At 38.2% G+C, this 14,344-nt stretch overlaps 1 protein-coding gene across 1 annotated transcript in view; it reads left to right on the top strand.

The window, feature by feature from the left end:
* The first annotated feature begins 806 nt into the window (after nt 1-806).
* The window catches only part of gas2l1 (growth arrest-specific 2 like 1), a 28,513-nt gene continuing 14,975 nt past the window's right edge, over nt 807-14,344 (top strand). Inside the window, exon 1 of the mRNA XM_016466975.1 lies at nt 807-2,147. Within this exon, the coding sequence (XP_016322461.1) occupies nt 1,461-2,147 (687 nt within the window). The 5' untranslated portion in view covers nt 807-1,460. The remainder of the gene's footprint in view (nt 2,148-14,344) is intronic.

Genomic DNA, 14,344 nt, shown 5'->3' with positions numbered 1-14,344 from the left:
GGAGTTTCCTTTTTAGAGCTCTCTGAATTCAAAGACAAACTGGTCATATATGAGGACATCAGACAGTCCTGACACTGGGGGAATGACATCCTGGAGTGGTGTACTGTTTATCTAAAGTGAAACTTTTCTTTTTATAACTATGAATTTACAGATAAAAATATTTTTTTGCAAGTTTTTAAAAGGCTTTTATTTTGTTATTTCTCATCAGACAGCTGTTTTCATATTACTTGGCAATATGAATGTAATATAACTCAACAAAAAAAATGTCATGTTATCAGACCGTTTTTTAAACTTTTGATTTATTTATTTATTTATCTTTCATGTCAGACCTTTTTGAATTAATTAATGAATTAATTTATTTAATATAGGACCTTTTTTAATTAATTAATTTATTTATTTATGTCAGTCATATCAGACCTTTTTTAAATTTATTAATGCATTATTCATCATTGACAGAGAAACTGGCTCAATAAATGAAAGCAAAAGAACACTTTTCGTCTGATCTGGGTTTTTACGCGCTGTTATCGTAACAAGTAGTATATGCGCCCACCACAAAATAACGTGGCGGCTAGGATGCCCATGTTTTTCAAAGTGGAGGCTGGCCTGACCGCAGTAACATATTGCATGATCAAAGTCGCACTGATTAAACCTGATTTTTTTCTTCCCAACTGTGAAGCAATCACAGGATCCCTGTTCCCACCAACGAACATGCAAATTGAAGATATGATAAGCAAAAGCAACATCCTCGTTTCTATTTTCGCTCGACTGCACAACAGTAACGTTTTGAATAAAAATGATCGGTATCAACCGAATGTCAGATGCAAATTTGAACGGTTTGGCCGTTGGTAGCTGCCTGGGCAACTGAAATAAAGGGAATGCACAGGGATAAACTTGCCGTTGATCCTCTAATAATGAGATGTAACTCAATGTATAAGCCACTGCATCTCGACGCTTTGTGCAGGAGGCGGCGCATAGGACGGTCGCATCATTTCCAACCGACGAAGATTATTATTAAAGTGCCCCAGTAGACCGGGTCTGCCTTCCTGCCTCAATCGGCCATGCGTCCTCCGAAAGAACTAATGAATGAATAAACGAGGCGTAGCGGAGCGCTGTTAGCCAATGTGGATGCTCCTCATGCACAACGATAGCGCGTCGAGCGCGATAGTATGTCGTCGAGCTGTCATGTACTGATAATCGTCCTGTTTCTGTTTCGCTCCGGACTTCCATAGGGGGAATGAGTAATCGTTATGTGGTCATTGAAGGAGGCGGGTATCTCACCGACATCCGGAATCCATCGCGGAATCCTACAGCTGTACCGCGGCGCTGCGAGTCAAAGCGGCCCGCTTTAGGAGCTCCTACCGCGCGTCGTTATGCCATTCCCAACGCTGTTTATGGAGGATCGCTGTACGAGACAGTCGTGCGTCATTTCGTGCCTTGATTGAATCGCGTTTTCCCGTAATATGGCCGATCAGAGCAACATTCAATCCGCCGCCTCCAAAAGCATCAGGCCGTTCAAATCCAGCGAGGAATACCTGTATGCCATGAAGGAGGATCTGGCTGAATGGCTGAACACGCTGTACGATCTGGACATAACGGCGGACACTTTTATGGAGGGTCTGGAGACCGGCTGCGCGCTCTGCCGGCATGCAAACAACGTGAACCGCGCCGCCCACGAATTCAAGACCAAGTATCCAGATGCGGCGCTTTCGCTGCGGATACCCAGCAAGGACGTGGTCTTCCAGTCGAGGAACGTCATACCGGGCTCGTTTTTGGCCCGAGACAACGTGTCCAACTTCATCGGCTGGTGCAGGCAGGAGCTCTGGATCAAAGATGTGCTCATGTTCGAGACCAACGACCTGGTGGAGAGGTGCAACGAGAAAAACTTCGTGCTGTGCCTGCTGGAGGTGGCTCGCCGGGGGGCCAAATTTGGCATGCTGGCCCCCATGTTGATTCAACTCGAGGAGGAGATCGAGGAGGAGATACGGGACCAGGAGAACCTGACGGAGGCTCTGGGGGAGTCGCAGAGCCCGCCGAGCAGGACGTACAGCCGCAAGGAGAGCATCGGCGAGCCCAACCCAGAGCTGCTGGCCCGCTGGCAGCAGCAGCAGAAGAGAGTTCTGCTGGAAATGCGCAACCTGGACGAGCTGGTGAGTTTGACAGGTGTAGGGTCTCAGACAGGCGCATAATAATAGCAACTGGTGGGTTATTAATAATCTGGTTAGATGGTGTTCAGCTTAAAAAACTTTTTAATAGTTAAAACATCCTTCATGTCAGAACTCAGAAATGTATGTAATGTGTCATGGAAAGTTCTGGTGTCAGTGTTATTTATATGGACCAGAAATGGCGTAGGCTAACAAAGGTTACCTCGTTCAGTGCTTCTACATACAGTAGATATACTGTAAGTGGATTTTCTGTCAACTCTTGACTTGCACTGAATTCAACTTTTACCTTCAATGGCTTTTCAGTACATCTCAAATGTCAGCCATGGAAGAACAACCCAATGCATCTCATTAAACTAATACATTAAACATGGGACAAAATATGGCTTCACCTAACATAAAAATAGCAACATTTATGCTTTGAAATGATTACTAGAATGTTCTTCTGGCACAATGAACACCAAAGTACTATTTATTTTCATTTTCTTTTTATTTGAATGGCTACCCTATTTAGATAACTTTGCAGTTTCTTTGTCACATAGAAATAAATTAGACACTTATTTAACATTTAAAAATGATTTTGTTGTTTTAAGTAATTGTGACTTAATTCTTTTGTCACAACCATGTGTCAAATCATTCATAACTAATGAAGAAAATTAGTTTGAAACCATGTAAATTAATTTATATAAATATTAACCATGTTTCAAATCCCCCATAACCAATTAAGAAAATTAGTTTGAAACATCTAAATTCATGAATTAAACCATCTAAATTAATTTATTGAAGTGAATGCCAGATTTGTAAAAAAAAAATAATAATAACTTTTTTTGTTATATTAACCATTTGTCAAAGCCCTCATAACTAATGAAGGAAATTAGTTTGAAACCATCTAAATTCATTAATTGAACCATCTAAATTAATTTACTGAAGTGAATGCCAGATTTGTTAAATATTTATAATTTGTAATTATGATTTTCTTATGGTTTCAGCCCATATTGAGTGAAAACATATTTTGTGAGAAAATGTAAGCAGGGGGATTCATCCAAACATACCTCTGACCCTGCTGATTGGATTGCTTTTATTTGTTCAGTTTTGTAACCTGTTTCATCCCACTGATTCAGTGATTGACATTATCTGGTCTTGAGAGTGGATCTTTGTATTTGTGTGCTGGATGAAAGGTCAGAAAGTGTGATTTGTATTGGTGTGTTACATCTGAGTCTGCACATGTTCTTTTACCCTGGTCATGAGGAATGCTGACCATCCATGCCATATCTCGCATATGTGTATTCTTGAGGGTGAAAGGTTGTTCCTTAAAGGAACGCCACTATTTTTGAAAATAGGCTCATTTTCTCCCTGGGGGAGAAACGGTCTAATCAGATTCAATGATCTATGCTAAGCTAAGCTAAAAGTGCTACCGCCAGACCCGGAGATCGTCTGAATGGATTCGAAAACGGTAAAACTCAACTGTTTAACTCTAGGGGAGTTGGAAAATGAGCCTGTTTTCAAAAATAGTGGAGTGTTCCTTTAAGGACCAGAGATATTGGATTCTGGTCTGTGTTGGGAAGTTAGTGAGATAGTTGAATATTTAAATGAACACACCATTCTTATTTGATTTATTAGCTTCTTTGCCACAGCCGCAAATATTGTTGTTTCAGAAAGATGCTTCTTCAGTTTGCACTGTGCTTTTGCTAGTCCCGATAGTCTGCTCTCACCCGATTATTCTGACATCAAAAAGTTTAGGGAACAACGGGAAAATTTGCAATCTCCCACAAGCTCTGGTGCACAGGGACTTAATTTGACTGCGTCCCAGTTACTGTGTGCCACTGGACAGCTGTGGGTATTTCCCTCTAAAAGTCCCTCTCTTCACTTATATCATCACTTTTCACATTTATGCTCTGATCAGCAATGTAAATTTCACCACTTAAATCCACCAACTGTCAACATCATCCTAAAGATCAATATTTAAAGAATTAAGTTGTCAGTGTTGGTCCATCATAGAAACAGTAGTGAGCCCTTGTGAGCGTGTAAGCACCTTTTTCCCTGAGCGTGAACTGCTAGCATCAGCATGAGTTGAGGCAGGGTGAAGAAACGGTAAACATCAGGTGCTGTTACATCAGGAACTCATTCCATACAGGTTGTTAGCATTTTTTACTGAATGTAAGCCTAATGTTAAAGTATACGGGCAGTGATGTATCTGGCACACTAGACACTTTGATTTGTCCCCTTGTACGGTTGACCTTGTCTGGATCATCTAACACAGCCGCTCATCTTATCTCACAAGCCATGTTGCTGAACAGAGCAGCTGGTTTTGTCCTGCAGAGACAGGGTCGATTAGATCACCCTGAAGCTCCAGGACACACTGGAGCACTCAGCAGAATTTGTCTAATCAAACACTCTCTCTCATCTTGTCTGCTTTAATATATTGCTCTTTGAGATTAACTGCCCTTTGTAATTATGCGATTTCTCACAGGCTTTGTTCTCCGACAGGCAAGTTTGGACATATCTTTGTTTTGATTCATTTAGAGTTGCCATATTTTAGAGATATGTCATGCAGATACTTATGACTGGTTTGTGGGTAAATTATACTTCCACACAAATGCATTCAGACTTCCTCTCTTTCTATATATAAAGCTTGTTGTTTCATTGTTTCAGGCAATTTGATAATGCAGAAGTTCTGTGTGATTGTTGTTTCAAGTGTCATGATTTCTTCCCATCATGACACTTGCTTTTGTGCTTTCTTGATTTAGTTAATAAAACACTGTAAAAACTTAAAAAGTTGGGAATGCTCAATATATCAGTAGTGTATTAGTTATCTGATGATGTAATTGATTTGTAACTTTTATTTGTATCAGTCCATATTGGATATATATCAGCCAATATTTGATATTTAATTCTGTATTCTCCTTTTCACACGTTTTTACATTTAGTTTCATGTTTTGACATCATGTAACACTTACTTATTGTTAATATTAAATAACACCGTTAAATGTAATTGTTAGCATTAATTTTTTATGCGTTTCATGCGTTCATTTTTGGGCGAACTATCCCTTTAATAATATTATTTAACTAAATCTGTTTGACTACATTAGATTACACCAGCAAAAGTCATTTTAAAGGGATAGTTCACCCAAAAATGAAAATTAGCCCATTATTTACTCGCCCCCAGGCCATCCTAGGCGTATATGACTTCCTTCTTTCAGATGAATCCAGTCGGAGTTATATTAAAAATGGTCTTTGATCTTCTAAGCTGTTTAATGCCACTCAGCGGGTGTTGCAGTGCATCAGTTCAAAAGAAGTGAAATAAAGCACATCCATCCATAATAAAAAGTGCCTCACACGGCTCCGGGGGGTGAACAAAGGCCTCCTGTAGCGAATCGATGTGTTTTTGTAAGAAAAATATCCACATTCAAAACGTAATAATCACTTTAATCTAGCTTGCACCAACAGTTGTACACGGAAGCAGCTCCGGGAGGATGACGTAAGATGTCGGCGTTGTGCATGCGCTGGTGAGTCTCGTGAAAACTAACGTTTGTTAACAGGAGCAAAGGAAGCAAAGTTTCCTTACTTTAGCAAAGGAACACCAGTCTCTCTCTTGGCTTATATCGAAATCCTCCGACATTCTTCTTTACAAATCCTCGTTTTGTACTTCTAATTCGTGACTGTTGTTTTGTTTTGATCTCTCCCCTGTGCTTCCGCGTTCGTCACTTCTGAGCGGCGAATGCGCAACGCAGACGTCCTACGTCATCCGCCCAGAGCTGCTTCCGTGTACAACAGTGAACGCAAGCTAGATTAAATGTATTATTTTTCTTACAAAAACGCATCGATTCGCTACAGGAGGCCTTTGTTCACCCCCACCCGGAGCCATGTGAGGCACTTTTTTTATGGATGGATGCGCTTTATTTCACTTCTTTTGGACTGATGAACTGCAACACCCACTGACTGCCATTAAACAGCTTGGAAGATCAAAGACCATTTTTAATGTAACTCCTACTGGATTCGTTTGAAAGAAGAAAGTCATATACACCTAGGATGCCTTGAGGGTGAGTAATTCATGGGCTAATTTTCATTTTTGGGTGAACTAACCCTTTAATGGTCAGATAAGGTAAAATGATCTCCAACACTCTGACAACTCACATTATGGTCCCTAATTCTATCATTCTTGCCTTGATTGTAAAGTAATTTTTTCACTGATTTTGTGAGTGCTGTCCATATGAATGTGTGGTGTAATCCAGTCTACTAATTTTTATGTTTTGGATTTAGTTTGAGGATTTTAGCTTGGTCATTTGGTTATTTTAGATTTGAATAATACATACAAACATCAAAGTCACTGTCCAAATGACCATGAGGATTATTCTACTTTGATCTTGTATTTCTTAAAGAGATTTCTGTGGAAACAGGATAGAAGACTTTTGTGGATGTGCTCGGATTTAGTATTGGTAATCCTATTCACCCCTGTGGAATATGCCTGATCCTCACCGTCCATTAGTTCCTCACACATCCTCCTTCTGAAATAACATTCATGCTGCATGAGGAAAAGCAGAAGTGTCTCAGAGATATGAGTGTATTTTGAATTACACAGCTATAGTTCCTCTTGATTTTCTTCGTTACAGAAACACTGATACAAATACTCCTCTGCACCTTTCCTTCTAATGCCTTACTCATCTCTGGTGAGTTTGGCTGGAATTTTCCACTGTTGGACAGCGTGGGGGAGACAGGGCCACTGCTTCCCCCTGTGTAATGTTATTTAGTACAGCCTATTCTTGCTAAAATGTCTAGTCACAAAAATGTATCCGTATAGTCACTCTAACACTGTAGAACCCAACCCAAAGTTGAGAGAGAGACAGTTTTGCTCTGTCTGCTTTCTCAGCCCATTTGTCATTTGTTTGTGTAACTTCTGTCTCAGTGCATTACATCACTCGTCATATAGTTGCACATACCCTTGGCTACTCAGAATGCTTTAAATAGAAGTTTAATATAACATACACTTCCGTAGGATGTTAAAGTCTCTTATGCTCACCAAGGCTGCGTTTATTTGATAAAAAATAAATTGACAAATAAACAAATTGTGAAATATTATTACATTTTTTTTTCCTGTATATATTTGAAATTGTAATTTATTCCTATGATGGCAAAGCTGAATTTTCAGCAGCCATTACTCCAGTCTTCAGTGTCACATGATCCTTCAGAAATGATTCAGTTTAATCAAAATGTTGCTGTTGATTTAATCAAAGAATGTAGAAAACAGGAGAACAAAATACTAGTGCACTGATTTTTATTTATTTATTTTTTGCACATGCTCTCATGAACACAGACAGACAAACAGCAGACAGAAATACCCCATGAAATGACTTTAAGGCACATGACCAGAAGGATGCCCTACAATTTCTAAGACATCAGTGGCGTTATACTGTATCTAACAGACTGTCTTTTCTCTCTTTCTCCCCCTCTCTCTCCCCACACCCCGAGGCCTTGACATTCTGCTTCATGGTTTTGTCAATAATGCACAGCCCCGTTATTCTCTCTCTTTTTTGTTTGTCAGACATGCACATGCATGAGTACACTACAGTACACACACTCACACACAGTCTTTGCCCAGAGCTAAGGAGAAAAGGACAGAGAGAACACACTGCTTGATGGTGCAGTGCAGTATGGCTGCCCTTCTCATTATAACCCAGACATGAAAATATAGCTCAAATCATGTGGTTTGTTGAGAAGTGTGCTGTTGTACCAGTAAGCAACCATTCAGAACATCTTAGCAACCAACTAGCAATACCCTGCTATTGCAAGCACAACTATGATGTTCTGCAGAAAATATAAAATGATCATTATCTTGCTGAAAGTGCTTGCAGGGTATTGACCACGCATATGCTGCCCCATGTTCGTTGTGCTCATGGATCGAAATTGAGAGATTTATGGAGGTATCTGCAATCCCCTAAAGGCTGAAGGGAACATGAGGCCAGGGAAAGAGAGAGGGCGATATAGCCGTGAGGTAGAGGTGAATTGAAGGACAATGATAGCGGGAGAGAGGCTGATATCACAGAGAGGTGGGGTCGAGGAAAACAGAAAGCTTTGCAGCTAAAGAAATGGAAAAAACATGCAGTTGAGTAGAGAGAGTAAATGAAAGATGTGGGGGCGAGAGAGAAGAAATAAGAGCAGAGAGAGAAACAGAACAGAGGTGAGCTGAGGACAGAATAACGAGAACAAGATGGATGGAGAATAAAGAGAGCAGCGTAAAGAGTGAGGGCAGCTGGGGTGATGTGTTGCTCCGTGAACCTCATGGCAAGGACATCATTGTGCATTTTCAAATTAGCTTAATTTTAAAACTGCTCTCAGATTTATTTTACACCGTATGTTGTAATTTACACTTGTAAAATACAATAAAAATAGTAATATTGTAAAATACAACAGCTTAAAAAAATTATATTTTAATATATTTAAAACTTGAACTATTTGTGATCGCAAAGGTAAATTTTTACCAGCTATATTACTCCAGTCTTCAATTTCACATGATCCTTCAGAAATCATTCCAATATGCTGATTTGGTGTCTTTTTTATTTTTTTTATTTTTTTTAAGCAAAGTATTATTTGGATTGTCACACAGCTATAGGAATAGAAAAGTGTGAAAAAAAAGAGCATTTACTTATAAGCATCCTTGCTAAATAAAGCTATAGTTAGCAAACTATAATAAATATAGCAAGTAGCAACTGACAGAAAAGAAAAGATGCTATCTGTATTTAAACAGAAATCATAGTCATTGCAAACAAGACTGCACATTGCACCCAAAGTACATTTGTAAGAGAATGAAGAGTCCTCTGCTATTTTCTACCAGTCATTGCGATTTCATCTCTGATATCAGTATTAGTAACCGTACTGGCATCACACAATAGACTGCTGTTTTCATTTACTTGCATTATTGGTGTTAATGTAATTTATGAAAATCTAAGGTCATTGTATTATTTGGAAAAAATGAGCTCTAGCAAAATAAAGCCTGCTCAAACCTTCTTACTTGCACCATCTAACCAAGCTTCACTCTGCGTCTTAGTTTGAGTTTGCAATAATAACTGCCTTATGCTTTAGAGAAGAGCTCTAAAGAGCTCTATTGTATTCAGAGAAGAGCAGGCGACAGTTTGCCAGAAGTGCCTGTACTGTACAGACTGCTACACCCACCTCTAATGGATTTTACACCAGAGAGATAGACACAGAGAGAGAGACAGGAAAAGTAGGTCATGGCAGTTTGTGCTGGGTCAGAATCACACAAGCTGATGCTTCACTGTGAGAGAATGTCTCTCACTCTCTCTCTCTCTCTGCCTCTGAGTATTTCCCATATGAACTCATCTGTAGTCTTTTCTCTTTTTATGGTCATGCTGATTTATGCATTCAATTCTGGCTGCCATAAGTCATGTATCTTTCCGTGGTGGGCTGCAGTACTCCTCTATTAACAGAACTAGCAGATTGGGGCATATATGTCATTTCATACAGCACACCTGTCTATGTTCAGCTTTTGTTTGTGTGCACGCATGTGTGTATACATTCATGTGAAACTGAGCGTGCGTGCACCCGTGTCTGTGGTGGCTGAGTGGTTTCTTAACTGTTGGGGGCTGATGGGGTCACAGCATGGATGCCTTCCTATTACAGTATGTGTTTGAATCACCTGCAAAATTGGTAATATGAGCTACTGTTGTATTTTGAACATGCACAATGGTAATGCATACATTTTTTGTCATTCTTTGTATATATTTTATTTTAAGATATATATAGAAAAACAAAATATTAAATGTGATAATAATAAGACAAGTCAATAGAAAATTAAACATTTTTTTGAGTTGAGTGAGCTGAATGAATGGGAAGCACTGACGCAAGTAATCCGTAATCTTTAATCTATATTTAATGTCTGAAATGCCTGTCAAAGTGAAAGAAATGCTTAGAAATTGTGAATTACTCCAAAAATGAATCAAGTTATTTACAGTGGTTTCATTGTTTTTTGTTTCAGTGTTGCCTAGAATAACATTTTATGGCTCACAGCAATATTTTATTTTAGTTTCTTTGTCTTTTTCCATATTTCAAAAGATTTTTCCATATAAATAAATTAGATTAGATTAAATTAGAAAAATGTGATTAAAAATGTTAAGCAAAAGTCTGAATTGTTCATTTGGTGTCATTGCCACTGATTTCCCATTGCAATTGACACTAGAGCTGAGTTAAGTATTTAAATAAATTAATAACCTCTGTATGTTTTTGTCCCTCGTGGCCTGATATAGTTTTTCCGTGACCAAATTTTATTATGGCTGAGATATGAAAATTGATTATATAATCTGTGCAGTAGATTGTGGGAAAACAGAGAGAGGAAGACTGTGTCAAAAGTTATATACTGTCGCTGGAAAGATTTTATGCCAGGTACAATTTAGGTCATGTGAATTTTTATATGCACCAGAAGGTCACCTGATGTTATAGCTCATTTTATCTCACTAAACGTAGCTTCAGTTTTGTCATAATAAGACCTCAAACTAAAGGACAAGCGTGGGATAGTCTTATGCTGAGGCTTGTGAGGAGAGCTTTCATTCTTTAGTTCTTTAGACAAGACACATTTTTTGCTTTGCCCTTGAGCACAAGCCACAACAAGCCTTTATAGTGCACTGGAGAGACTAACCTTCAGAGTTTACAAAATGGCTTACTTGACTAAAAGGAAACAATCCTGTCATGGTAACTTAGTTTTTTTTTGTTTTTTTTTTATCTTAAGTTTATTTTAAGTCCTATAGCCCAATTATTCTAAGCAGCTGGTTTGTCTGGTTAGGTCTCTCTGTTCATATGTGTGTGTGGAAATTTCAGTGGTGTTTTGATTTTTGACGGTAGAAGGACTGTCCTTTTAATTAAGGATGACAAATCAGATAAGAGATGACAGATCTGTGAGAATGCATGTGCGCATACTCCACATGTTTTCCCTCTGTCTGTAAAAGTATGATGGCTAAGCACACTACTCCTCTGTGATACAATCACTCGATCACAGATCTCTGCTTGCTGACACTGCAAATGTCACAAATGTCCTTGTTAAAAAAAACTTTTTTTCTGTAGTCATTCTGACTTTTTTCTTCTTTCGGTAACAAAAGAAGATATTTTAAAATAGGTCTCATTATTTCCTCTTTATGCATACAATGTAAATCAGTGGGGTTCAATTGGACCCCACTGAATTTCATTTTATAATTTTTATTTTTGAGTAAACTATGCCTTTAAGTGAAATTAAGTCTCTTCTTTTGGTTGTCTAGATATGTAAGACCTGTAAGTGACCCAGATTATCTGTATTTTATCGTTCGTTTTTTGTGTGTGATGTTGATCTTAGGTTGGTTTCAGCTGATACAGCTCAATTCAGCTTAATTCGTCCCCACTGGAGATGCAAAAAAATGTTTCTTCTGTGCCAGACACCCACTGAAGCGCTGAAGCAGTGTGTTAAATTCAAGACATGATCATATTTATGTTGGAACCCACCCAGTTTTCATCTCCTAGTAGTGGAATCAGATATAAACTTCTTAGCAAACAGATTTCTCATTCTTGTACAACTGAAACAACAAAGGTTTTTCTGCGAGGTGGTTTTTTTTTTCTTTCAGACTTTACTCAAACAGCACCATACTGTTTAAATATTGTTATTATTCAGTACAGTTTTACTGCTAAATGTGATATGAAACATTTTGAGAAACACCTGCCCTGAACACAGATATTTTGCCAAAATATAACAGCTACTACAATTTATTGGTGTCAGTCATCACTGTTTCATGAAAAAGATCATTCATTGGGCTGCTTTTGTAAGTGGGAATACAAGTCTACCACTATTTTTCACCATTTGAGAGTGTCTTTTTACACTGAACTCTTCTGAGACGCTCAGTCACGCAATTACTGAGAAACGAATCAGCTATTCCAAAACAATCCACACCCACGGCCGTTTTATATCTAACCCGGAAGGGTCCTTCACTTTTTACCCATCTGGCCTTCTCTGTGTCACCTCTGTCAAAGCGTGTGTCAGTATGTGTGTGTATCAGGCAGCCTGCAGTTATCAGAGACCCAGATACAGCTCACTATCTCTCAGATGCTCCATTTCCCCGTCTGCATCTCTAGGCTGACCTCGCCCAGCGCTGTATCTTTGATGCTGGCTCTCACAGTCCCATAGTGCTGCTGTGTTGGTGGTAAAGGAAGCAGGGTGATAAACAGAGTTTTCCCTCCAGACATACGCTCAGGCAAAAAAGCAGCACAGATAACAGCACTCGGGAACCAAAAACACAACATAGATGAGGTCTGAAAGCACACACAGAGTTCATGTGCATTTCCTTAAAAACAACACCATTTTTTGTAGTGTTGTGTTCAGTCAGAATTTGTGTATTAGGGTTATCAATAAGCGGTTGTGAATCCTGAAAATTTATGAGTGTGAGTTTAGTTATAGAATGCGGTAGTCACTCCCGTAAATAATCATACTGTGTGTGAATGTAAAGTTTTGCAGTTTAAAACAATTGCTTTTCATTATAAATTACAATATCAGCATTGGCTTGAAAAACATTAATTCAGTAATATATATATATATATATATAAAATCCTTTTTATTTTTAATGGCAGTCGTGCAGAAATGATTTATTTCTTATACATTAGGATGGTGAATCTTTCAGTTAATAGTAGATCAATTCATGATTCGCTGTTTCAAAACCATTTTTAAAACTATTTAGAATGCCTTAAGTACACAATTTGTCATTTGATGTAGTTACTTTGCTTGTATTTATTTTAAAGTACTGTGTACACTGGTGATTGTCCATTGATTAAATTTTTAGCACTTTAAATTGCATATGAAACGCTGTATTCAGGTCAGGTGACAAGGCTACTTTCACTTTGAAAAGACGTGTTAGCTGAGAGGAGTTTCGTCAAAGCTGACTAAAAGTGATCGAGGATGGATAATTTCGACGAACATGATGAATCTGTGATATCTTCTTCAGGGCGAAAAAGGAAAAAAAAAAGCTGAAATGTTTTCACGGAACCTTGCAAAAGCAGCACGTTACAATGGTGAGGGAAAGCTCCGTGTATTGCGTGCAACGTTAATCACATCCATACAGTTTATGATCACAACTACAACGTTTGTCAGGCATCTACATTGTCATCTGAGGAGATTACAAAGATTAAACGAGTGTTTTTTTAAACTCTAAAACATGAAATGTGGAGTTATCTGCTTTTGCCAAAAAAAATGACTGTTGGCTTTCTGCTTTTGCTAGAAAACAAACTTTTAATATGTAAAAAAAAAACATACTTTCAATGAACTTTAATTTTGTAAATTACCTGTATTTGTTTAAGTTATTATTACTTAATCAAAACAACCCAACTGCAGTTTGATTGATATTACTTGGAATGCGCAATAAAAAAAACGTGATTTCTGCAAAAAAATAAAAATCATTTGCAAATGAACTCTTCATATAAAACAAACATAAAAATTCACAGTTTAACATTAATATTGCACAGCACCATGATTTCTATATTTCTATATTGTGAATCATATAATTATATTCTTCCATAAAATTCCATACAAAAACTGAATCTATATATATATATATATATATATCTCAACAGTGTTACTGTTCGTGTGTGTTCTGATCTGAACATACAGAGGTCATGCACCTGTTCTGCTGTCTTTTAGAAATCACACTGAACTGTATGAATCAGATGTAATGTCACATTAGATAAATAAAAAATATATACTGTGCTAAATAACTTTTAACAGTGTTCCTTTAATTTGCCGCAGAAGTTAATATGTCAGCTGTTCATTATCATATTTATTCACTCCCAGCAGGCGTCTCCTCTCCTGCCGTCTCACTCCTCCTCCATCAGGTGTTCATCTCTTTCTGTCTGCCAGTATGTTTTTCCCAGGAGATGCCTGCATCCGTAACAGAGAGAGCTCTGATAACTGCAGCCATATGACCATTGTCTCTTATCGCTGTTTCCAGAGCAGTGCAGAACCAAGAGTTAAGATCACAGCTACATCTCATCGTCTGCTCTGTTTGCACACAGTATATGCTGCTGACAGTAGACATTGCTGGGGAGACAGACATTTAAATAACGTCTCCATGTCTTATATTTGGTAAGGGTGGTTCCTCAGTTAAAATCAACAAAGGAATGCTGTGAGAACATTACAGGGAGTCTCTCTGGTTCTGCTAGACTGAATG

Source organism: Sinocyclocheilus anshuiensis, unplaced genomic scaffold, assembly GCF_001515605.1.
Source record: "Sinocyclocheilus anshuiensis isolate Anshui unplaced genomic scaffold, SAMN03320099.WGS_v1.1 scaffold508, whole genome shotgun sequence".
Lineage (NCBI taxonomy): Eukaryota > Metazoa > Chordata > Actinopteri > Cypriniformes > Cyprinidae > Sinocyclocheilus > Sinocyclocheilus anshuiensis.
This window is presented reverse-complemented; position numbering and strand designations above follow the sequence as displayed.